Here is a 25,741-nt window from a genome sequence, read left to right as displayed (position 1 = left end):
TCCCCAAAAACGTGGGTCCCAACTTCCCTGCTATCTTTCAAGCTTTTGTCTAAGGGGGCTATATATTCTTCAGGATTCTTCAGGCACTGAGTTACAAAACTCAGGGGATTTTTGTTTTGTTTTGCTTTTTTGGTGGAGTGGTGAAAACAGTGTATCAAGTTCTCTCTCCATAGATACATGACAGGTAGGTAGTGAGTAGGTAAGTGGGTAGGTAAATAGGTAGGTAGGCAGGTAGATACATGATAGATGTCTCCTTTTTTCAGATCACTTGTTTTCAGTATTGATCTCATCTTCTACTATATAAAGGAAAGCTTCCTATGTCACGAGAAGACTAGTGTTTGACTTCAGCTAATACCTAGATTATCTTCCAGCTAGTAACCCTCAAGAGAGCTTCTCTCCTCCCATCTTTATGTGAAGTCCCAGACCACATTCCCACCCTTTACACAGATTACTGTGGCTGGAAGATAAGTTAACAATGATTGGCTAAGCCCAGAACATGTCACTTTTCAAGGGCCTTTAGTACTGTGGTTACTTCGTACTAATGGTTAGCAACCTCACCCAGATTGGCACCAGAAAGGGCTTCACCAGCAGCTCCTCTGCTGTTTGCCAAATAGAATGTTGCTCAACTGGGTCACTTGGCTTTTTGTCCCAAGGCCATCCACTTGTAGACATGCCCAGCTCCATTGAGGACATTTGTGAAACCAAAAAAAGAGATCCTGGACATTTGGTCAAGGATATGTGAAGTGAGGAGGCTTTATCACTGAGGCTGGTGGACAAGCACCAGTTAAGATACTGAACTGCCATTGTAGTTAGTGACACCTCTGTCATATCTGTCTTCTTATCAGAACATCCCGACCTGCATTTTGAGCCACTGTACTTTCTAAAGCCTTATTATTCATAACTCAGTTGAATCACCTCCTCCCTTGCTTCCTTGCCTTTTTAAATAAACTTCAGTTTAGGGGCGCCTGGGTGGCTCAGGCGGTTAAGTGTCTGACTTCGACTCAGGTCATAATCTCATGGTTCGTGGGTTCAAGCCCCACATCAGGCTCTGTACTGACAGCGCAGAGCCTGGAGCCTGCTTCGGATTCTGTGTCTCCCTTTCTTTCTCTCTGCCTCTCTCTCTCTCTCTCTCTCTCTCTCTCTCTCAAAAATAAACATTAAAAAAGAAAAAAAATATCACTCAACAAAATACCCATTAACACTCCTTTTAAATTCCTTTTTAAATTCCTTTAAACATCTTATTTCATGCTTTTTATTCTTATTTTATGTGTACTAAATGTGTACATATTTAAGGTATACAACCTAATGACTTGATATCCAAATTAAAATGATTCCATTCACCATAGCATCAAAAATTGTCAAAATAAATTCAATGAAAAAAGGATTTGTACACTTAAATCTATAAAATTTAAGTACACTTAAGTACACTTAAATCTATAAAATATTGCTGAAAGAAATGAAATACTAAGTAAATGGAGAGACATTTGATATTCATGGATTAGAAAATTCAGTATTGAACAAATTGGTCCATAGATTTAATGCCATTCCTATCAAAATTCCAGTAGGCTTTTTAAATAAATTGACAAACTGATTCTAAATTTTACATGAAAATGCACAAGACCTAGTCTAACCAAAAAGGATTCTGAAAAAGAACAAAGTAATTACACTCACTGATTTCAAAATTTACTACAAAGTTATAGTAATCAAGACAATGCAGTATGGTCATATCAGTAAGCATAGAAATCAACAGAACAAAATTGAGACACCAGAAATAAAACCTCATATTTATGGTTAATTGATTTCGATAAAGGTACCCAGACAATTCAGTGAAGAAAGAATTGTCTTTTTGATAAATGATGCTGTGGATAATGATACATCTGTATACAAAAAAAATCATGACCTAGACCTTACCTCACGACACAGACACACACACACACGCAGAAATGGACCATGGATTTAAACGGAAGAGTTAAAACTGTAAAACTTCTAGAAGAAAACCGGAAAAAATCTTTGTAAACTTGGAGTAGGGAAAGAGTTTCCTAGATACACCAAAAACATTATCCTTCAAAGATAATATTGCTACATTAGACTCCGCACTTCAAAAGACGCCATAAAACTGTCAGCTACTGCTTCACAATCACTAGGACAGCTAAAATCAAAAAGACTGGCTGTAACAAGTATTGGCAAAGAGGAGTAGAAATTGGTACCCTCCTACATTGCTATGAGATTGTAAAATGGTTGCAGCCCCTCTGGAAAACAATTTGGCAGTTCCTCAAAATGACAAACACAAAGGCACTAATCCCATTTCTAGGTATGTACCCAAGAGAAATGGAAATATGTGTCCACACAAAACTTGTATACAAAATGTTCATAGCTGTGCTATTCACAATAGCCAAAAAGCAGAAACAATATAAATGTTCATCAGTTGATGAATGGATAAACAAAATCTGAAATATCCACGTAACAGAATATTACTCAGCCATAAAAAGAATGAAGTATTGATTTATGCTGTAACTTGGAGGAACCTTGAAAATATTATGCTAAGAAGTCAGATGCAAAAAAAACCCTACATATTTAACAATTTCATTTATATGAAATATCAAAGAAAATTTTACAAATACAAAAAACAAATCAATAGTTGCCTGGGATTGGGGATGGAAACAAGCATCAGGGAAACATTGTAGGATGATGGATATGTTCCAAAACTGGATTGTGGTAACAGATGCACAACTATAGAAATCTACCAAAAATCATTGAACCATAAATTTCCAAAGCGTGGATTTTATAGTAGGTAAATTACAGTTCAGTAGAGCTGTTGAAAAAAATTGATTGGCTACAATATTTATCTTCTCAAAATCGCCTTTATTTCACAATATCAAAAGGCTTACACAACTGACAACAGATAATATGCTCCGTTAAAAGAGAAGATGAAAATATGGGAATCCTTTGTCTGATACATTGTTTTATTTTTTCCTGGCTTTAAGCCTGAATTTATGTTTTGCTGGCGTGCTTCTAAATCCTCTTTCTTCTATGCACTTTGCTGCACTTGCCGAGAAAGAAAAAAGTAACACATGAATCGAGTAAATTACTGTTTTATTTAGGGGCGCCTGAGTGGCTCAGTTGAGCTTCCAACTGGCTCAGGTCATGATCTCGGGGTCCATGAGTTCCAGCCCCGCTTGGGGCTCTGTGCTAACAGCTCGGAGCCTGGAGTCTGTTTCAGATTCTGTGTCTCCCTCCCTCTCTGATCCTACCCCATTCATGCTCTCTCTCTCTCTCAAAAATAAACAAACGTTAAAAAAAAAAAACAAAAAACCTCCCCCATTCATGCTCTGCCTCTCTGTCTCAAAAACAAATAAACGTTAAAAAAATTTTTTTAAATTACTGTTTTATTTGTGTATTACGTCAAACTATTGGAACTAGAGGGACTCCCAGAATCACTAGTCTGTGTCTTTTCTGAAGAGTCTGTTTCTCGCCATTAGTACACAAAACCACATTACTTCCAGAAGAAATGAACAGATTATTACCGAGCCTCGATTTAACTTGGTTTTTACCGAGCACAAACAAAAGGACGTTTCAGCTTTAAGGAGAATTATAAACACACGCACCCTGTTACAGTCACTGGGTCATTGATTTTGATGGTAAGATTGGAATGCAAGCAAGTAAGACAATTTTTCTTAAAGAACGGGCTATGTCCGTAGTCTTAACTGATACTCTAACACTGGTTTTCTGCCAAGGCCATGACTGTCCTAAGGAGAAGAGAATCTACCGAAGAAGAGGATGCTGTTGGACTCATTGTGCCTGACGAAGAACAGGAAAGGGTGATTGCAATGAAAATGTTCATAACCCGGCGCCAATGTGAGAGCAAAGCCCACACCGGTGCCTGCTGTGGCCTCAGTCCCTTCCTCGGTGACCGCCACAAAGGCCCTGTGCAGGAACTTCTTCGCCTGCAGCCCGGAGTGTGAGGACAGCCCCAGAGAGTCCGTTCTGTACTCGCTGAAAGCGTCTGCCGGCCCCATGGCTGCCAAGACGGCCTCCAGGGCCTCCAGATCGTACCCATCTTCCACTTCAAACCGCGGTAAGTGCAAGGTCACGTTCCTTTCTTCCATATGCCCCGGGTTAGTCCACTCTACTAAATTTTCTGGAGTTATTTGATCTATAATCTATGCAGGAAAAGTGGTATGATTATCAACACAAAGTTAGAACACTGTAACACTGATTTGAAGCTGTTAGAAATGATTAATTTTAATAATGCACAAAAGAAATGTTATTCCACTAGACCGTTGTCTTTATAGCAGGCACTTGTCTTATACTTCTTTATTCATCTTTATGTATGTGAAAACTCAGTAGTAGTAAATGAATTTTTAAGGATGAGAAATAAGGTGTTTCTTCTTCTATCAATCCACATATTATTTCATTTTTTACTATTCCCCTGTAGTCTTTTATGCATACATAATGTATAATTTATATAGAGTAAGTCATATATTTATATGAATTATCTGTAATAAATATGTAATAATATACCCTACATAATATGTATATCTACTTAACATGATATATATATTTACATAGTTGCAATTACAGTGAATGTCCATGTTACTTGTTTTAATGTAAACTTTTTCAGAGGTCTATATCTCTCCTAAATATCTTCAGACTGATAGATAATACTTCCATCGAGCTGATAAATTTTGCCAAACATTCATCCACTCATTTTACAATCATCTAGTAAGTATGCAGCATGATAGATGCTGATAGATACTGTGGATCTGAAAATAGCGATGATGATGATGATGGTGGTGGTGATGAATTTCGAACTAGGTATCTTAGTATATTTAATGCAGAAATTACTGATTTGACTCAGGAAGGCAATTTTGTTTCTTCTGAACTGGAATTTTGGAGTCAGAGTATGAATACTCTTAAAGCTTTCATACATATTGCCATTCTGCTATCCCAAATTTTTCCATCATGCAAGCAACTAGAGATGTTTCACAGCCAGAGAACAGCATCTAGTATCATAATAATATAGCATCCATCATTTATCGAGTTATTTCCATGTACTGGACCTCTTTTTGGAGCTATCTTAGACTAGGTTTAAATCAAGGGGGACTAAATCGAAGGGTTCAAGATTAAAGATCTTATGGATTTGGGACGATTATTATGTGTCAATGGAGGTTCATCTTTGGATTAAAAAAATTACCACTCTGGTAAGTGACGTTGATTATGGAGGAGACTGTGTATGTGGGGGCAGGGAGGAAATGGGAAATCTCTGTACCTTCCTCTCAATTTTGCTGTAAACCAAAACTGCTCCAAAAAAAAATAAAATAAAATCTCTAAAAAGAAATCAGGGGTGTCTGGGTGGCTCAGTCAGTTAAGCGACCGACTCTATTTTGGTTCAGGTCATGATCTCAATGTTCATGAGTCTGAGAGCCCCACATCGGGCTCTGTGCTAACAGAGAGGAGCCTGTTGGGATTCTTGGGATTCTCTCTCTCTCCCTTTCTCTCTGTTCCTCCCCCACTTGTGCCCTCTCTCTCAAAATAAATCAAGACGCTTAAAATTTTTTTTAAACAAATAAAAAGAAATTAAAGTTCCAAGAAAGAAGTTCAGGAGGTCTCATAGCCTACTGAACAGGATGCAAAATTTGCTGTATGTGCAAATGCCGTTCTTTTCTGGGGAAAAGGTGCATAGAGATCAACCATTTCTCAGAATAGTGGCTGATCTTTGGAACTCCCATATGACCTTAAATGTTCGTGTTTGCTCATCCCCAACTATTTCGGTATTGGTTGTTTTCAGGAAACCCGATACTGCTTAATGCCCCTTTTTAGACATCCGTCTGTAGCTGCTGCACAGAGTAAGGAAGAGTGTCTGCTCGACACCAGCTCCAGATCAGTAGTCCTGTTTCCAAGCTTACCCAGAAACAAGCTTTGGGACACAAAGCCTCAGGAGATGAAAGCAAGACTGGGGAGATGCAAGGTTTTACCTTCTCCAGGCCATCTGTGTCATTGGGCAGCAACACACACAAGCTTAGGTCATTGTTTCTATACGGAATTCCCAGAATCTTGGCCTGTAAGTCCTCCAGGAAAGTGAAGCTGTAGGCACGAGTCTGTGTCATCATTGGCACACATTTGCTCGCACTCTGCAACAAAGCAATAGAGCGTGCAGTGTCAGAGGAGGCGGAAGACAGCCAGGTTCACCCACCGAAATGATTGGCTCCCCCAAAAATAGTGCTAAAGATCAGGGCCTCCAGTCAGTATTTGCTGTCTACCACGTTCGTTCGCTCAAGTAGGGGTTTAGATTGTACGTTCCACGTGTCAACACATCACATAAATAAATTAGGGGCCATACCTTATTCAGCCAAAACTCTTCCTCTTTGGTATTTTCTTTCTTAAACTCCCTGTCCCATTGCCCTTTAAAATAAACTGTGTTCACCAGCGCCAGCTTGGTGAAGCTGTCTAGAGAACCATCTGGAAACAGGTCCTTGATTTTTTCTGCAAATGAACAACAACAACAACAAAGTTGGCCCATCTTCAAAATCACAATTGCTAGGCAAGGCAGATATGATGAAGGTGGACTTGACTCGTCACTAAAAATTCAGCCAGGCCAGCACCTGAGGGCCTTGCCAACAAAGGGTTTGCTGGCAGAGTTGTAGGGAGGCCCTCGCTTTGCCCACAGCCCATGTGTCCCATTGGATAAAATGAAGTACGATGGTTAAGCGTTCAGGTTCTGGGATCGGACTGCCTCTGTTAGCATCCAGTTTTGCCTCTTACCAGTTGAGGAATCTTGGGCAAGTTATTTAAGCTCGCTGTGCCTCAGTTTCCACATCTGCAAAACAGGAATAAAACCTGCCTCATGGAGTGGTTATGAGGAGTAGATGACTTAATATGTATAGAGCACTTGGAGCGCTCTCCAGCTCATAAGAAGCATGCAGTAAGTGTAAGCTATTATTTTTACCCATTTGATATAGTTACTACCCAAAACTTAGGGATTTATTATATTATTGGAAAAGAAACTGATGTTTTTGTCTCTGGGTTTAGCCCCTCCCACACTAAATTCTGAAGAATATTGCCATCAATCAACCCTTTGATAGACCCTCCTTTTTTCCTGCTCTTCAAATTTTATTTTATTTTTTGGTCTAAGTATAAAGATTGAAAAATTGTACTGTGAAATAATAATGTCTTCCTGATAACTGGAATTTTAAAAATGTATTCTGAAATTCTAACACTAAAGTATCAGCTATTGCCCCCCCCCCAAGTGTATTTCCATATTAAATAGTCCTCTCTGGTATTTCTTGTGTGTTTGGCTCATACTAGGGGATAAGGAGAGAGCATGAAGTGAGGCTTTGTCAAGTTCTGTGCTGAGGATGGGGCTGAAAGTTGTTACCGTCCCAGCATGATGCTCTAGTGGAGATGAAGGCCAGGCAGCCCCAGCTGGAGGCCATAAAGATCTTGGTGGGAGGAGAGCTAAATGTCTCTCACTTGACAAGAGAAAGGAGACACTCTATGACATTTCCTCTTACAGACCCAGACTAAGACAGGCTCTCATATAAAGGAAAAGATGTGAACCCAACACAGACACGGGGCCAGTTTCAGGAGTCCCGAAGATAGTGTGAGGCACAGCCATGTTCAAATCATTCTCCGTTATGGAGCTGGCTTCCTGTGGTCCCTCCCTGGGGCCCCCTTGGCTCTCTCCCATTTGCTGAGACTATTCCACTCTCTGTAGTGTCTTCTCCCACTCCTCATGCCCAGCCCTGCCCTTCTAACCCTAACAAACTTATCTCAAGTCTGAACCCCCAAAGGCTTGTGCACCTTGGCACCCTATGAGTGTCCAGCTCAGAGCAGGTGCTCAAGAAGCATTTTATGATGAATGACCCATCCATACTGTACCCTTTGTTTGGCTTTCGACCCAGGAATTAATCTTCTTTCGACTTTCGTCTGCTGCATTTACAAAGTCAACAGGTTCCAGAGAAGCGTGGTAATATTTTTCCACATAATCTAAGTATTTCTTTAGGAGAAACAGGGAAAGAATAGAAGGAGGTTGAAAATTCAGTTTATTTTGAAAAAAGGAAATTCAGTTTATCCATTTCCAACATCTCTAAAAAATGTGTCTGTACATTAAAGATGGCTGACATTGTTATCAGGGTGTCTTAGGACCTGGGAAAATCACTTCTGAGTACTTCCAGGCACTTTTTGGCAGGTACAATAGGGTTAAGAATCAAAAAGAAGCTCCCAAAGGGCCTGAATGTCTGGAGAACAGGCAGGGGGACACCCAGTGATGTGGCCTGAGCCAGGCAGTCAGCTCAGGCAGTATGCCTCCAGGACCCACAGTCCTAAATGGGCCATCGGCCATTCATGAATACCACTCACAGATGTGGTGGATACAGCTAAACTTACTTGAAGGAAGAGGTATGTCTTTTCTCCAAAGAGCCTGTTGGCTATTCTTAGTTCATAACCATTAGTGGATTTGCCTATCTCACTCAAAAACTCTTGGAATTGGTGATGTATCTCTTCTGTCTTCTCAATCTTCAAAATCAAAACAATATATATGTTATATATATATGATATGCTGTATTCTTATAATAAAGGAAGCTCAATAAAAGACAATGTTATTAAGAAAGTCATAAGGAAGATAAAATACATTTACAGTACTGTATTTATCAAAAAAAAGATCTGCATCTAAGTGGACCTGTGCCATTCAACCCCATGTTGTTCAAGGGTCAGCTATCCCTGAATATCAATGACTGGTGACTTCAAGGCCAGTGGGGTTTCAGGTCCCACTCTCTCTGTACAACTGTATGAAATGGGCCAATATACACTGCCAAGTGGTACAGATACTGGTATAATCCCCTTGGCAAACAGTTTGGTGATATTTAATAAAGTTGAACATACATACACCCTACCTTCCAGATACGTACTATAGACCAGTGTTGCCCCATAGAAATATAATGCAAACCACAAATGTGAGCCACATATATAATCTTTTTTTAGAAGTTTTTATTATTTTAGAGAGGGAGAGAGCGTGAGTGGGGGAGAGGGGCAGAGGAGAGAGAGAATCTTAAGTAGGCTCCACACTCAGCATGGGGCCTGATGTGGGGCTTGATCCCACAACCTCAGGATCCTTTCTTGAGTCAGATGCTTTACCAACTGAACCACCCAGGTGCCCCAGCCACATATATAATCTGAAATTTTCTAGTGACTACATTCTTAAAAGTAAAAATAATATATAAAAATTAACAAGATGTTTTATATCTGTGACCTGATAAAAAAATGTATACTTGGTCTGTTTCTCTGGTGTCTAACACAGAGCTCCTAAACCTTATAATTTGCTGACTACAAATTCCTGGGTGCTAGGAAGCATCTTTTCTTTTGATATTTTCTCTTTGATCCCAGTTCCTGACACAGAACTCCTAAATTCCTTGGAATTTCCTGGGTGATAGGGGCATCTTTTGTTCTAACAACTTCAGGATGGGGGCTGTCATCGGAAAAGACCAAACCATAATTAGAAGCTTGGAATTTTCAGTCCCATCTCCCATCCTCCAGGGAAAGGAGAGGGGCTGGAGGTAGAGCTAATCACTGAAAGTGCCTCTATGATAAAGCTTTCATAAAAATCCCTAAACTACAGCATTTAAAGACCTTCTGGGTTGGTGAACACATCCATGTTCTAGGAGGGTGGTGCACCCCAAACTCTTGGGAAAACCTGAGACTTCACCCTATATACCTCTTCATCTGGCTATTTGTTTGTATTCTTTACAAGAAACCAGTGTTTCCCTAAGTTCTGTGAGCCATTATAGAAAATTATCAAATTTGAGTAGGGGGTAATGGGATCCTCTGATTTGTAGCCAAGTGGGGCAGAAGTGTGAATAATCTGGGAACCTACTTCCTTGCAATTAGCATCTGAAGTAGGGCAAGTCTTGTGGAATGGAGCTCTTCAACGTGTGGGGTCTGCACTGACTTCATGCAGTTAGTGTCAAAATTGTTTAATATAAGGAAACTCACACATTCGGTGTTAGAAGTTTTGTGAGTAGTAAAACAGTTTTCCTTCAACATTATTTTCTCATACTAAGATCTTGAAATGCGATGTATATTTGACACTTGCAGCACCTTTCAGTTTGAACTAGGTATATTTCAAATACTCTATAGCCAATTCAGTGGCTACCATATTTGAAAGCTCAGGACTAGAGAGACTCTCATCCAGGGAAGCTACAAGGCTTGTATAAGAAGGGTCATCTGTTTTTAATAAGAAAGAAGAAAGGAAGCAAGGAAGAAAGAAATCACCTATGAACAGGATCAATGGGTTAATAGCCATGAAAATGAATCATCAATGGCTACAAGTATCCACCTAAAATAAATGAATCTTATAAATACAATCCTGAGCCCAAAATAATGAGGTTTCAAAGAATAATAAAATTAAAAAAAAAATACATGCAATGAAATAATACAGAAATAACAAACACCAAGTTCAGGATAGTGGAACTTCTTCTTTCAGGAAAGGCTGGGAATGTGTTCAAGGAAAGTACTTGGGGGCATTAGCTAATTTGTCAATAGCTTATTTCTTTTTTTTATTATTTTTTTTAACATTCATTTTTGAAAGACAGAGACAGTGTGAATGGGGAAGGGGCAGAAAGAGAGGGAGACACAGAATTCAAAGCAGGCTCCAGGCTCCAAGCTGTCAGCACAGAGCCCGACGCGGGGCTCAAACTCACAGACTGCAAGATCATGACCTAAGCCGAAGTCGGCTGCCCAACCAACTGAGCCACCCAGGTACCCCCTCAATAGTTTATTTCTTACACTAGAAGGGAGAGTTAAAAGGTATTCAGAATTGCATTATTCAGAATTGCAGAAGTGTATAAGAATTCCTAATACCTTTTGTACATGATATCTTACAATTTTATCTTCAATTTTTAAAAGCAAGGTTCAGAATACTCTTAAGTTTATGTGATAATGAAATGTGCATTTGGCATGTCTTTGAGCAAATCACTGTACTCATCTGCTTTCTCATCTATTGAAAGAGGAGATTAGAGCATGTGGCCTCCAAGACATGCCTCAGTCCTAATGTCCTTTCAGTCAGTAATTCTATTCTCCTTCATGCTTCTGTGGGTCCCAGAAAAGTCCTGAGGGGTGGACAGAGTTGGTTTGCAGAGTTGTACAGGTTGTGCCCTGCACAAAGCTGAAATTCAACTGTCACCCCCCAAGGGGGCGTTCCTTTTTCTAATTCCTCCAAAGATTCTGTCCAGGCTACCATGCTTGGGAGGGAGAGTGCTCTGAAAACAGCTGTGCTCCGTGGCCAAGTGGACAGTGGAGCAGCTATCTGACCCAGTTCTGTTACACAAACTTTGTAAGGAAGCCTGACTCTCCACATATGCCCCAGAGCCAACCAGACAACCTGGCCATGTGGGACTGTGAAATGAACAGCTCGGATTGCTGGGTGATTGGAGCCATGATTTTATGAGCATCTGGTGCCGAGCCATGACTGCTGTCAGGGTAGATGTGCCTTCCCCCACCCTGAGAGCTCTAACCATCCCCAGATGCCAGCCCTGACCTCTGGACTTCCCCATGTTCGAGCAGATTGTCCTTTGAGGAGCAATACTACAACCCTAGAGCCAGAAGTGACCCTAAGAAGTCATTGGTCCTGTGCTAATACATCGTTAATGTAAAATATCAGCAAGGGAGCTTAAAATAAAAATAGAATGTAGTGATAGTATCGCCTACTACCGCCATTATTACTGGGTGAGTCAGCAGTATGTTCCAGACCTCCACTGGGTACTTCATAGAGGCCCAAAGAAAATGAATAGCTTACCCAAAGTAGCATGGCTGGTTAAGTGACTGGGTCAGACTTTGAACTCAAATCTGTTTAACTCCTAAACCCATTCACTCTGCCATAGGGACTTTTCAGTCCATGCATATTTACATCGGAGTGGTCAAGGTGCTTTAAAGTTAAAGTCTCCTCTTGGGGCACCTGGGTGGTTCAGTCGGTTTAAACATTCGACTTCGGCTCAGGTCATGATCTCGTGGTTCGTGGATTCAAGCCCCGTGTTGGGTTCTGTGCTGACAGCTCAGAGCCTGGAGCCTGCTTCGGATTCTGTGTCTCCTTCTCTTGCACTCATTCTCTCTCTCTCCCTCTCTCTCTCTCAAAAGGAAATAAACATTAAAAAAATTTTTTAAAAATAAAGTTAAAATCTCCTCTTAATATTAAGGGTTTGTTACTATATAATACCAGCAACCCTACTTGGCTGCAGTGATTAAAAACAAGCATAAACTATTACCCCTCCTACACATTTTCCCAGGGAGCCCCTATCAACAAAGCAGACTTACTGAAGACTGTAACACATATCTCCTCACCTTTTTTTCTTCGGCTTTGATTCTTGAGTTCCCTGCCTCTTTTTCAGAAGAGAGCATCTGGAAGGACAGAAAATGTTATAGTTGTGGTCAGAATAGAGAAACCCTCACATAGAATCAGTCCGGGGGTATTGAATGTTTGTTCAAGAAACTTCAGTGGTAGACAGGTAGCATTTCTCTCCTTGCAAAATCATGCACAGGTCTGGATTGCCCATTGATCTCACCTACATTGGTTAATCCTTTCATGTACTGATCTTTGATGCGTCATTTATAGGCTAGTGGGGATTACACAACTTCTTCCAGTAGGTTTTGTTCTTCATGCTGTGTCTTTAGTAATGAGGTTAAAGACTTTGGACAAGGCCACTCACTCAGCACCCCCTCAAAGGAATTTCAAGCACCAGGGAGCAGATGGCTTGGCGATATTTGGAGAGGGAGGAGGACTTCCCTCATAGACCTGCAATTGCCCTGTGCCTTCACGTGCATTCTCTGTTGCCTAGCCCCATTTCAGGGTAATGCCGGAGGGCTGCCCCCAGAGACGAGCCTGCCTGGACAGCTTCCTTACCTTCCGTAACTGGGCCGGGGTGGCTCCTTGGGTCCCGAAGACGAGCATGCCGATGGCAGCTGAAATGCCCACAGGGGAAAAGAAGATGTTGCCATCTTTTGTCTTATTCAGCTTTTGGAAAAGATTAAACCCAAACCTTGTGTATGCTGCAGCAAGCGAATCCATGAAGATCCCAGCAAGATCTAGAACAGCAACAACAGTCAAAACCAAACAAGTTCATTTCACCTATTTGAATTGCTTTCTGTCACAGGAACCCATCCTGCTTCTCTTCCTGTCCGTGTATTGATTCAGGAAACAGATTTTCATCCTCCCAGGGAAAAGTCACTGCTGCCTGCTTCTCACCCCTTTCCTTGGCCTTCTCTGGACAGGAGACGCGAATCAATCTGGCATCATCCGGTGTTTCTGTTCTCATTTCCCTAGGCATCAGGGTTGACACCTAAATGGTTTTCTTTTCTCTTGTTCTCTGCCAGAGTCTGCCTGTGTCTGCCTGCCCACTGCTTCCTCCCCCAGGCGGGCCCAGCCCTTGCCTGCTCCCTTCTGATGGCCCAGCTGCTGGCCCGTGACCAGGCCGGTGAAGGGCCTGAGAATTCCTGCTGATCTCAGGTCTCCAAACCAACCTTAAAATAATAAAGTCCATAGTGGCTCCTTCTCAGGTACTTTGTATTTCTCAACTGATTGAAATCTAGTGCAGAGAGTGACTGGATGGATTAACTATCTTAAACTCCAGTCCCTAACTGCATGAAAACTGGAGTCTTGTCTGAATTTTCCCTAAAGGGCAATGACAGATCTCTTTGCCATGGATTATTAAGTAGAGGTAAAAGTGTTTTCTTTCCTCTACTTTTTCTATATTGTTTCAGGCTTGTGCCATGAGTTCATATTACTTTTGTAATCTCTCACACACACACACACACAATTTTAAAGAGCAATTACTATTTACTAAAATAAGCAATTACAACACATTTTATGCTTTCTTCACCACCAGCTATGTTACAACTAGTGAATGAAGGCTTTAAGAAAAATCCTAAAACAAGAATGAGATTAGTGTGGAAGAAAATTTTTTGAAAGCCAAAATACTTTGAGGGGTTTTTGAATCAGGGGCCCATCCCTGTGAAGGCATTCCACATCTGCTGTTAAAACTTCCATTTCAACCCCAAGTTTCCTTACAAGGATTCCTTACAAGTTAACTCAGAAATCAAATCAATCAGGGTGCCTAGGTGGCTCAGGCAGTTGAGAGTCTGACTTCGGCTCAGTTCATGATCTCACAGTTTGTGAGTTCGAGCCCCACATCAGGCTCTGTGCTGATAGCTCAGAGCCTGGAACCTGCTTCAGATTCTGTATCTCCCTCTTTTTCTGCCCCTCCCCCACTTGTGCTTCCTCTCTCTCTCTCTGTCTCTGTCTCTCTCTCTTTCTCTTTCTCTCAAAAATAAATAAAACACTAAAAAAACTTTTTTAAAAAGAAATAAAATCAATTAACTTACAGTCAAACAAGATGATACATTGTCATGACTATGTAGGCACTGAATTAAATAAAACCAGCCCAAGGAAAATTATGCACAATAAAAGTAATTCTTTCAAATCAACAAACATCAGTGTTCCCAAAACACTGACGTCTTAAGCTGAAGCTAAAGAAAGGACTTACCTGGATTTTGGAGAGACAGAGGTGGCTAGGAAAGGAACCAGGAAGCATACGTAGCAGGAGTTGTTGAGATCTTTAATTTATAGCTCTCTGTCTCTCCCTGCCTCTCCCTAGTCATTATCTTTGCATTTCAAGTAAAACAGTTTTGGTTTCTCAATGATAATTTCTCTAATAAAATTAGCATACACGGTTTATGACAAGCTGAGGATTACATTTCCTATTTCTTCCACTCATGGCCATGAAGCTGTGCACTTGATCTCAGCAACTGTTTTGTGAACTGTAGTTCACAAAGGGTGCACCTTAAGACATAGAGGAATAGAGTTTAAATTCTAATTCCTTACAAAGGATTTTGGAGGCCCAAGCATAAGAAGATCAAAATCAGCCAGACAGCAAAATAAGATTAAAAGCAGGAGCTCAACCCAAGACCAAAGAGTAGCATGAGAATGACCAAGTTAAATAGATTATGACTCAGGTGGAAAAACCATCAGAGGGCAGGCTTTCATCCCCAGTGATCTTCAGGATCCTTTGGAAAGAATTGTGTAGATGACTGGTTCTCCACCTTGGATACACACTAAAATCTCCTGGGAAACAAACAAACAAAAACTATGTCCAAGCCCTACCCCAGACAGCAAAGTCAACATTTGCTGGGGTGGGAACCAGACATCAGAATTTTTATCACCCCAGGTGATTATGATGTGCAGCCAAGGTTGGAAACCACTGGTTTATAGCCTGACAAAGATCTGAATTAATACGTGCTTTACTTACCATGGAAGTTTGGGGCTGTGTCCTAGCAAGCCCAGCCTCTGCAATAAAGTTAACTTAGCAGTTGCTCCTTATTTTAGGATGCTAAATGAAAAGAAGAAAATGAAAGAAAACTACCTTACAAGATAAAAAAACAAAAAGTGGTGAGAAAAGTTTGGGCAGGTAGCTAAACACACACACGCACACACGCATGCACTCACAACTCTTGTTCTCAAGCATTCTCTCTTTAATTATGAAATCCCTCATTTTAGTTCATTCAGTAAGCATTGGTTGAGAGTCTACTATGTACCAAACACTGGGCTAAGGACCAATAATTCATAACACCCAACAAGCTCATTGTTTCAGGAAAACAACACTGTTTCCAAAAAAAAACTCAGTAAGAGATTACACCTCCAAATTCCAGTTTTTCCTGCTAACCCTGAGGCATCCCTACTGGCTCTACTAGTCCATTAAAGAAACAGTGCTTGGATTATTCTCAGCATTGGTCTTGGGTAAAGGGTGTGAAGATTCATCGTTGTTGCCAAGAAACAAATCTTAGAAGGACAGTTTAGCTATTCCCTCTCACCCGCATGTCTGCCTAAGGAAGCAGCTCAGTGATGTACCTTCTAAGGGCATGGTCAAGTGTGTAAACCAATCTCAATACTCACACTTTGCTTTTTGTTTTTTGTTTTATTTTGTTTTGTTTTTTTCCTGAACACAACTCTTCAAGCAAATTCAAAGCAGTATTTAATTAACTTTGCTTTCTAATTGTCACTGAGAAACATGCCAGTTGAGTAAGGTTTGGAAAGAAAAAGTACTTGGTTGTGGAGTTGACCTTGGATGCCAAGAAAGTGAAGGTCTTAGGTTTTTTTTTAGATGGTATGAAATCTTTGAGTCGGCAATAATGCTCCATTTTTGAACCTCCCTATCAGTATATGTCTTCTAATTCCTTTCTCTGTGACCCTAGACTCCGTTGTATGGCCCAGCTACCTCTGCAAGCCCTCCACATTTTCCTAAAGCATTTCCTCTATCAGGCACTTTCACAGGGAGGCCTGGCTTTCCCCTGGGGACCACACATCCCACAATCTTCCCTGGGACAAACACTCATATCTTGGGATCAGGAAGCAAAGTCCCCATTCCTAGTCTCTCTCCTACCTTTGCTCCTTCCAAGCCTTTCTTCCTTCAACACCTTCAGTGTTCCCTTTAGAGATTTACCCTGTCTCGCTGTGCCCTTCCCGAACCATAGCTACCCCCACCACCCCTGCTAGGCATGGTCTTCTTGTTCACTCTAACCCCACTGCCCCCTGTACATCTTCATAGTCCATGCCAGGGGCAGCTCGCACATCCCTGACATCTTCCCTCTCCTCTTGTGGTCCACACACATGGTCACACTTTAGGTGTCGTCACCACCAGGAACTGCTCCTGCTGGAAATTACTGGACACCGAAATTCTTCCCTCCGGCTATGGAGTCTTATCCCTGTTCCTCCTAAACCTAATTTTCAATGTCGTCACAACCTCCAATCATTGCACCCCTCCCTAACCTTCTATTTCATCAGCCTCTCCCTCCCAGTATCAAAACTGTCCCAAAGGTAGAAAATAAATTGACAAGTAGAAGAGTAGTTCAAATGTTTCTGGGTGAGGAGACGAAAATAATTAAGCCCTGAACCAGAGTGCTAGAGGGTTCCCATCTATCCCAAGTTCGGACACAACCTCTACATCCGTGCATCAGTCTGTGACTGACGCTGGCATGTAACACTTCTTCTCCAAGACTATAATGTAATGGATGCCACTGGGTCCCAACCAGATCCCTTTTGCCAGCCAGTGCTCCTGTCACCTGGCCGCCATTTTGTCTGACAGTTCAGTGGGGAACCATGCAGCACCCCACCTCCAGCCAGCACACACCTCAGGTTTGACACACTGGCATAAGATACAAAAAGACAGGACATGAATTTTGTGGTGTAATTTTTCCTCCAGAGCTTCTGCCATAGGATCAGAGTGAATCTAATCTCTAGCTGAGACCACATGACTGATGAACAGGTTTCCATTCCCTGTCCTTCCTCTCTCAAGGAGAGGAAACCCTCTCCTCTCCTCCCCATCCAAAAAATTCCCCGAACAAGAACCCCTGTCTGTAGCACTGCTTCTGGGGAAGCTGACCAAGACCAAGTGTCTTCATATCTCACCCAAGATCTCTCATTTTGCTTTCTAAACAGTCCTTGGCAATTCTTGCAAATACTCTCCTTTAGATGAGCTTTTCCATCAGTTTACCAAGGCCAATGAAAATTCCCCTGGGTATTTAGATTGGAACCTTTAGAATTGACACATTCATTGGGGGAAATTGTCATCTTCACATTAGGAACCAGAAACATGTTTATCTTACATGCCCCTCAGTAGAGTTTATAGATAGAAAGAAATGGAGAAAGAATGAAATAGAAAACCAGTTTTATCTTTGTGATCAAAAATAAAACAAGTATGCCACTATCACTGCTTCCATTCAAAATTAAACCAGGGCTTGGAGGGAAAGAACAGAAAAAAATAAACAAACAACAACAACAACAACAACAACAAACAGAATTCAGCAAATGTGATATGGCAATTGAATAATTAATTAAGTTTCAAGACCCAAAATGAAATAAAATTATCATTCACACAGGAATTGACACATATGTTATAAGAATTTAAAAATGAGTTTAGTAAAATTACTGAATACAAGGTCTCTATAAAAAAATCAAATATTGTTTATATACTAGCAACACAATGAAATGCAAAAAAAAAATGAAAAATTTTTTAAGTATATGATTTGATAGAGTACCCAAACCATCACATACCTACTAAAAATGAAAGATGTGTAAGCCTCCACATAGAAAAGATCAAACATAATACAGGAAAATTAGGAAGACCTAAATAGATGGAGGAATGCTTTATTTATGGTTTAGAAGACTCAATATTGCCAATATGTCAACTCTCTCAAAATTGATCATTGCAAACTCGGTTGAAATCCCAGGAGGTTTTTCTTGTTGTTGCTTTTCAAAAATTTGAGAAGCTGATTCAGAGCTCTGAGAGAACCAAAACACTCTTGGAGAAGGAGGAGGAGGAGGTAAGACCTGTTCTATCAGGTAGCAAGACTTGTTAATAAAGTGTGGCAAGGGATAGGGCAAAAGAAAGGCCTAGAAAGGTGTCTGTGCATATCTGCACACTAGATTTTTTAAGTATTACTGCAGAGCAGTGGGGGAAGAGTGATATTTTCCATAAACTATGCTGAGACAGTTGGATATCCATTGGGAAAAAATAAATCTTGACTACTACCTCATACCACATGCAAAACATCAACCCTAAATGACCTGCAGAGCTAAATGAAACACAACAAAAACATTAACATTAATAGTAAAGATTAATAAATTGGACTACACAAAAGGTAAAAAGTTTCATTAATCAAAACGCATTATTAAAGTTGAACATACACATATCCCATGGCCCAGCATTTCCACCTCAGATATACACCCAACAGAAATGTGTGCTCATGGGCACCGAAAGACACGTCCGATGGTAGAACATAGAAATAAATTATGGTGTAGTCACACAATAAAATACTATACAGCCATGATGAGAAATGAGCTAAAGCTAGAGTCAACAAAATGGGTGGGCATCAAAAACAATACTGAAGAAGAGAAGCCAAATGCAAAAGAATAGAACTGTGGGGTTCCATTTATAAGAAGAAGTTCAAAAGCAGGCAAAACTAAACTACAATGCTACAAGTTGGCGTACCGGTTATATTTTGAAGAGGATGAGGAAAGTAAAAATCGGAAAGTGATGCAAGGGAGGCCTTGAAGTAATGATGATATACTTTTTTTTACCTGGATGGTGGTGGCATAGATGTTCACTGTTTGACAATTCATTGAACTGTATGTTTATATATTTTTAATATTTCTATATTTGTGTTACTCGTCACACAAAACACATTTCTTTTTAGACTTATTCAGGTATTTTATAGTTTTGATATTCTTGTGAACAGAGTCTTTGGTTTTTCCATTCATTCATTTATTCAACAAGTACTATTTGAGCATTTTCTCCAATGTCAGATAACTGGTTTAAGTACCGAGGAACAGCAATGAATAAGATGTAAAACATCCCTTCTCTTGTCAGATTTATATTCTAGAAGAAAATATCAAGTAGAACTAAGTGCTATGAAGTTTTAAAGAATGTTGAACTTGCAAATAGTTATTACTGCTGTAAAAACAACTTTTTAAAAAAATTTTGGATAACTAGCCAACTACCTTGAAGAACTTCCTTCTTTGCTAAACTGTCAGCTAACTCATTTGGATTTTTTAGAAAGATGATCATAAAATCTCTGCATAATGACTTGATCTCTCTTTACCAATATTCTTCTGGGGAAACTGTTGCCCCGTTTAATGGAAGGCACTTAATTTCAAATATCTGTGCACATAGATCAACAAGCATAGCAATAAGGCACCATTTGTTTTGCAAGCTGCACTTAACTATGCCAACAGAATTGGGCATTCTTGATCCAAGACACATTGCCTTCCTATAGTAACCTGTCATTTTTAGCCCAAAATTCCTATACATTTCAGTATGAACAGAAAAGTAGCCCAACAAACATGCAAAACTACCATAAGAAAATAGTGAAAATCAAAACTTTTCAGTTAATGAAAATAATCCCCAAGAAATCAACCATGAGCCAAAAAAAAAACAAAACAAAACAAAACAAAAACCAAAACCAAAAGCTGCTGCATACTACCTAATGAATTAAATACCATTTGAAAAGCAATTGTGAACAGGAAGAATGCTTCAAATCATAATTTCAAATCAGAATGGAAATGAACAACAACAAAAAGAAATATGTGTCATGATTATCTTTGTTCCTGTTACTGATATAGGCTTTGATTAATTTTTTCATCTGATTGTTACTATCCTCACTTTCCTTCTTTTAATGTTTCTCTGGTATTTCCTCTTCACTATCATTACTCTAATCTTCCTATTGTTATTACTATGTCCTAGTAATAGTCTATAAATAAACCTTTCTCTTTTTAATGCAGTCTCTTGTAACTGTGTAATTTAACTTATCCACAACATCTAGGACCTAGTCTTTTTTTTTTTTTTTTTTAATGTTTATTGAGAAAGAGAGAGAGAGAGAGAGAGAGAGAGAGAGAGAGAGATTGAGACAGCACAAGTGAAGGAGGGGCAGAGAGAGAGGGAGACATAGAATCCGAAGCAGGCTCCAGGCTCTGAGCTGTCAGCACAGACCCCAACGCAGGGTTCGAACTCAGGAACCTCAAGATCATTCTAGGACCTAGTCTTATTTGGACTTATTTACCACCTTGTTTTGCATGTTGTATACACTATGCTTTCTTGTTTCTTTTTTCTTCTTCATCACATTTTTTTGAATTGATCAAGTACTTTTCATTCTTTTTTCTCCTAACGTTTCAGCAAGTATGTATCTTATCTCAGTTCTTCAACTGGTCAACCTTTGGTTTAACACAAATATTAGGGGCTCCTGGGTGGCCTCAGTCAGTTAACCAAATCCAACTTCAGCTCAGGTCATGATCTCATGGTTTGTGAGTTCGGGCCTCGCGTCAGGCTCTATGCTGACAGCTCAGAGCCTGAAGCCAGCTTCATATTCTGTGTCTTCCTGTCTCTGCCCCGCGCCACTCACACTCTGTCTGTTTCTCTCTCCCTCAAAAATAAACAAGCATTAAAAAAAAATTTTTTAACACAAATGTTAAACATAACGTCTAAAGTGAATCCCTCTTCACTCCTCAACCCTACCACCTCCCACTTTTCATGTTGAGATCGTCTGAATCTTCATTTTTTTAATAATTAATTCTAATTTAAGCTTTAATCCCATTTGACTCTTGTTTGTTGTTTTTTTTTTTTTTTTCTTTTTTGGCATCACGGCTATTCATAGCTCACAATTTCTTCTCTGATTCATCTTCTAAAAATTTTTTGCAGTAGAACTTCTAAACATTCCTTAGCTTACAGGCAGTCTCTACAAGTCCCTGCTCATGCATTTTGCTGTCCCCCTTTACTAACAGTTTGTATGGTACACACTCTAATTGCATTTCCTTTTTCTCAGAATTTTAAAATATTGCCCTGTGTCGTCTTGCAGGGCCCACGAGCAACCTAAACTCTATCTGACTCTCATTCTGTTTTATGAATTCTATCTCTTTTGACTCACAAATCTTTGAGAATACTCCCTTATTTCCCTGGTCTTCCATAATTTTGCCACGGTGTGAAGTGTAGTTTTCAATGGGCCCTTCCAATCTGTGTGAATTTGTTTCAATTTTGTATATTTTTCTTGTCCTATATCTTGGAGTACTTCCTCCCCTCAGCTCTCTTTGTTCCTGAAATGCTCACCAATGAATGTTGGAGCTTCTTCAACTATAGTATTTTAAATGTGCTTTCTTTCTCTTTATCCTTCTATTCCACGTGTTGTAGAATTTCACGGCTCAGTCTTCCAGCTGACTCATTGGCTGTGTTCATTCTGCTATTCAGTCAGCTTACTGACCTCTTGTAATAATTAAGTTTATTTCCAGGAGCTTTAAATAAAATCTTAAGTTCCTATTTTTATTTTATATTTCTTAATGTATTTTATTTGATCTATTAACTCTATCAAAGTTGATTTCTGAATTCTTTCATGCGGTTATTTCCTTCACACATTTGGTAATCTATGTCATATGCTTATCTCTGTATTTGAGATTCCTCATTAGACTGTCTGTGAATGCTCTTTTGTGGTTACCACCTCCTGCTTTAGCAACTTAGGAGTGAGAGACTCTGCATGTGCTTCCTGGCAAGGCTGCTAGCAGCTTATACCCCATGAGTGGGAACTTGGCCATCTTGGTAACAGTGGCAGTTACCTGGGGACATGACTCTGCCCCTGTGTCTCAAGTGGACCCACTTGCAGCTGGGGGCAAAGACCTCTGCCACTCAATGCCTGGCACAGGGCTGGGCCAGGAAGATGCACACCTGCCCAAATCCTCCTACTGAATTACTCAAACTTGCCACCATGATGGTGGCCCACCTGGTACTTCCCCTGGCTTCTGAATTCTCCACCTTGAGGCTCAAAGAACATCGAAACCCAAAACTTCCTCTCAAGTCAGTCCTTGACCATCAAAGTTCATGCTTGCAAAATAAAAAATTGGAAGTAAATGATGTCTTGTATTCTTTATTTCCATTTGAAAGGATATATTGGGCAGTGGTTACAAATCCACGTTATAATGTCCAGCCAGACTGCCTGGTTCAAAATCCTAGTTCAACCATTTGCAACCTGGGTGACTTTGTAAGTTACTCTCTCTGTGCCTCAGTTTCGTCACCTGTTAGCTATGGACACTCATAATAACCTGCCTCTGAGGATGATTGAGAGGATTAAATGGGTTAACACACATAAAGGTCTTTGATCAATACCAGTGCACATAAGTACTCAAGAAATACCAAGAACTATTACTCTTCCAATTCAGAGATTTCATGACTGTAGTCTTATTCTGGATATTGAAATTCATCCGTGCCTGGACATGATATTAACAACAGCAATAACAACAACAACAAAAAAAAATAGTGCCAAAGGGAAGAGTCACAGCTGCCAACAGTTTGGGGACATAATTAGAATTTAAAATCAAGTATTTCTCTTCTTCCTTTGATTGTCAGTTGAAATCATATTTTTACAATTACCTTACCTTTTGGAGTCTTTGACTACATTGGATTCTACTCAAAGCAACATGAATTTAGTTTCAATTCCTTTGGTGTTTATAGCATGGTGCTAGGTGTTGGATATTAAACATACAATGCTCACATATGCAGAGATACAGCCAGGAAGGATTTTCTGTTGCATTTGCAACTTGATTGGGCAAGAAATTCTTTAATCATATGTTTCCCCTCAAACCTGTAGACTAGGTTTCCTTGTCTTCAGAAATTTAATACAACAGGAATGTCTGGGGACCCTCTGTTTATCCTTTGTAAGTGAACGATTTTCTTTTTTTGCCCAAATGCTAAGAGAATTATCTTCTCAACCTTTTATTTTTATAATTGTTTAGCAAGACAATTTTTGCTTACTTTTCTTGGAAATTGATCTATGTAATCAGGTGACTATCCATGTTAAGAAAGTTTTCTTTGTGTCTTTGGTTATTAATTTCATGCCAATTAATATGCTTGCTTTCTCAGAAACACCATAATTCTTTTTTTTTTTTTTTAATTTTTTTTTTCAACGTTTATTTATTTTTGGGACAGAGAGAGACAGAACATGAACGGGGGAGGGGCAGAGAGAGAGGGAGACACAGAATCGGAAACAGGCTCCAGGCTCTGAGCCATCAGCCCAGAGCCCGACGCGGGGCTCGAACTCACGGACCGTGAGATCGTGACCTGGCTGAAGTCGGACGCTCAACCGACTGCGCCACTCAGGCGCCCCAGAAACACCATAATTCTTAGGTCTTCTACAGCTGCAGATTTCCCTTTTATTATTTCCTGTATATTCTAAGACAAATGCTGAAACACACCCTAGTCATCACTAATCAAATTTTCCAGTGCATCAGTTCTGCTTCTTTACTGCCTCTAAAATCTATTTAAATTTTGATATTATATTTTTAGTCCCCTGGAAATCTTTTTATATTTCATTCAAATTCTTTCACACCTCATCACAGTTTATTTTCATAGATCTCTGCTCCAATTCCATAGATGCATGCCTTCCTAAAATCTGTCAATCATACCAAAAAGTTTTCTAAAGTTCTCTTCTGGTTCTTGCCACGAATCATTTTCTGAAGTCTCACTATTTTTTCCTATAGCATGATGTATTTATTCCTTATTTGGCATTAGTTGTTTGTTTGTTTTTTCACAGCTGTATATATATATTTTCCCTATTTCCTTAACCTTGAACCTGGGATGATCTCTTTAGAACCTATGTGTGTCAAGAAAAGGTGTGTGGGTTTCCACCAGCTCCACTGTTGTGCATCTGGTTGCTTCTCAAATCCTTTCACTCACCTGTAGCTAAAACATTGTTCGAAGCACCTGATGGGTAACATTATTTAGGAGGGAAACAGTCAATGAAAATATGATAATTCCTAAATCAAATGTTAAGTATACAGAATGAATGGGTAAAAGGTGTGTGCCATATGTTGGGATAAATCTTATGTTTTAGCTAGCTAGCTAGCTATTTTGTTTTGGAGAGAGAGATGGCACAAGTGGGGGAGAGGGTGAGAGGGAGAGGAGGGGAGAATCTCAAGCAGGCTCCATGCTAAGTGTGGACATGGAGTTTGATCCCATGACCCTGGGATCATGACCTGAGCTGAAATCAAGAGCTGGACATTCAACCAACTGAGCTACACAGGCGCACCTTGTATTATATTTATTGAGTAAAAAAATAAAAGAATAAGACAATGGATTGGGGAAAACAAGAATACAACACAAGTAATGTGGATGAAGAATACATTTGACATTGGCATTCAACTACGGAACAAAGAAACCCACAGAGACAACCACACAGCTTCCTCACCCATCATCCCAATCATAAGGCTTCCGCCTAAGGTTAATGATACTGGAAAAAAAAAAAAAAAAAAAAAGCCATACATCCATTGGAAGGAAGCATCAATCAGGGATGAAGCAACACATGTTCTGGCTTGCTCCAGCTCAAGGGGAAATATACATTAGATAATGCATGAAATCATAAGAAGGGCCCAGGTTGAAATACAATAGAACATACAGAGCCTGTGAACTAGAGAGTGCTAGAGAGCCTGTTGGGTACTACACATTCATGGTTCTCTTCCCAGAACGTTTGTAGTCGGGGTAGATGAATCATTTGTTTTTGAATCTGCATGGCCTCATTTGTTTCACCTGTCAACATTGCTGGGTGGAGGAAATCTTGAACTAGAAATGGAGGAGCTCAATCCCCGATTTGCAGGTTCTGGCTGGTTTTCTATCAATTATAGAGCACAGACTTGCATTTTCTCTCTGCCTCTGGCTGCCATATTAAAGGGTCAGTCTCACTGGTGCAAGAGTGAAGAGTCAAGAGCTCCTGATTTTAACATAATTCCCAGTTTCTTATAGGCTTCCATCTACTGTAGTTCACTGGACTGTCAGAAAGCTCTCGCCTCCCTGTATGATCTGACTCTCTGACACTCTGAACGGAGGAGGTAAATGAAATATATGAACCCAACAACATTGCCAGCAGGGTTCTTTCTGTCTTTATCCCACCAAAACTACTCTGCTTGTGAAGACTAAACTGCCTTGGGGGGAAAGTGCCAATACCTGTCCTCACTTCCTATGAGTTGTACTCGGGGAGTTTAATTCAGTCTTCGAATGGCTACAGAAAGGGAAAAACTGATAAGAAAGACAGGGGCTAGGGGCGCCCAAGTGGCTCAGTCAGTTAAACATAGGACTCTTGATTCTGGCTGAGGTCATGATCTCATGGTTATGAGATGGGGCCCGGCATTGGACTCTGAGCTGACAGCGCAGAGCCTCCCTGAGATTCTCTCTCT

General features: G+C 40.1%; 1 protein-coding gene across 3 annotated transcripts; it reads right to left on the bottom strand.

Moving 5' to 3' along the window:
* Window positions 1-3,344: 3,344 nt before the first annotated feature.
* SERPINB13 (serpin family B member 13) lies at window positions 3,345-14,964 on the bottom strand. 3 transcript variants are annotated; one of them, XM_045457732.1, is made up of 9 exons: window positions 13,232-13,782; window positions 12,890-13,071; window positions 12,304-12,387; window positions 9,869-9,871; window positions 8,386-8,514; window positions 7,879-7,996; window positions 6,341-6,483; window positions 5,976-6,131; window positions 3,345-4,160 (listed from the first exon to the last, which is right to left on the bottom strand). In XM_045457732.1, the coding sequence occupies exons 1-9, from the start codon at window positions 13,311-13,313 to the stop codon at window positions 3,747-3,749; spliced, it is 1,311 nt and encodes a 436-aa protein (XP_045313688.1). In that variant the 5' UTR covers window positions 13,314-13,782; the 3' UTR covers window positions 3,345-3,746. The 3 variants fall into 3 exon arrangements, with proteins under 3 accessions (XP_045313688.1, XP_045313687.1, XP_045313686.1); XM_045457731.1 differs by lacking the exons at window positions 9,869-9,871; window positions 13,232-13,782 and adding an exon at window positions 14,529-14,964 and having other exon boundaries at window positions 12,331-12,387; XM_045457730.1 differs by lacking the exon at window positions 9,869-9,871 and having other exon boundaries at window positions 12,331-12,387; window positions 13,232-13,776.
* Between the last annotated feature and the right edge of the window lie 10,777 nt (window positions 14,965-25,741).

This window comes from Leopardus geoffroyi, chromosome D3, assembly GCF_018350155.1.
Source record: "Leopardus geoffroyi isolate Oge1 chromosome D3, O.geoffroyi_Oge1_pat1.0, whole genome shotgun sequence".
Classification (NCBI taxonomy): domain Eukaryota; kingdom Metazoa; phylum Chordata; class Mammalia; order Carnivora; family Felidae; genus Leopardus; species Leopardus geoffroyi.
This window is presented reverse-complemented; position numbering and strand designations above follow the sequence as displayed.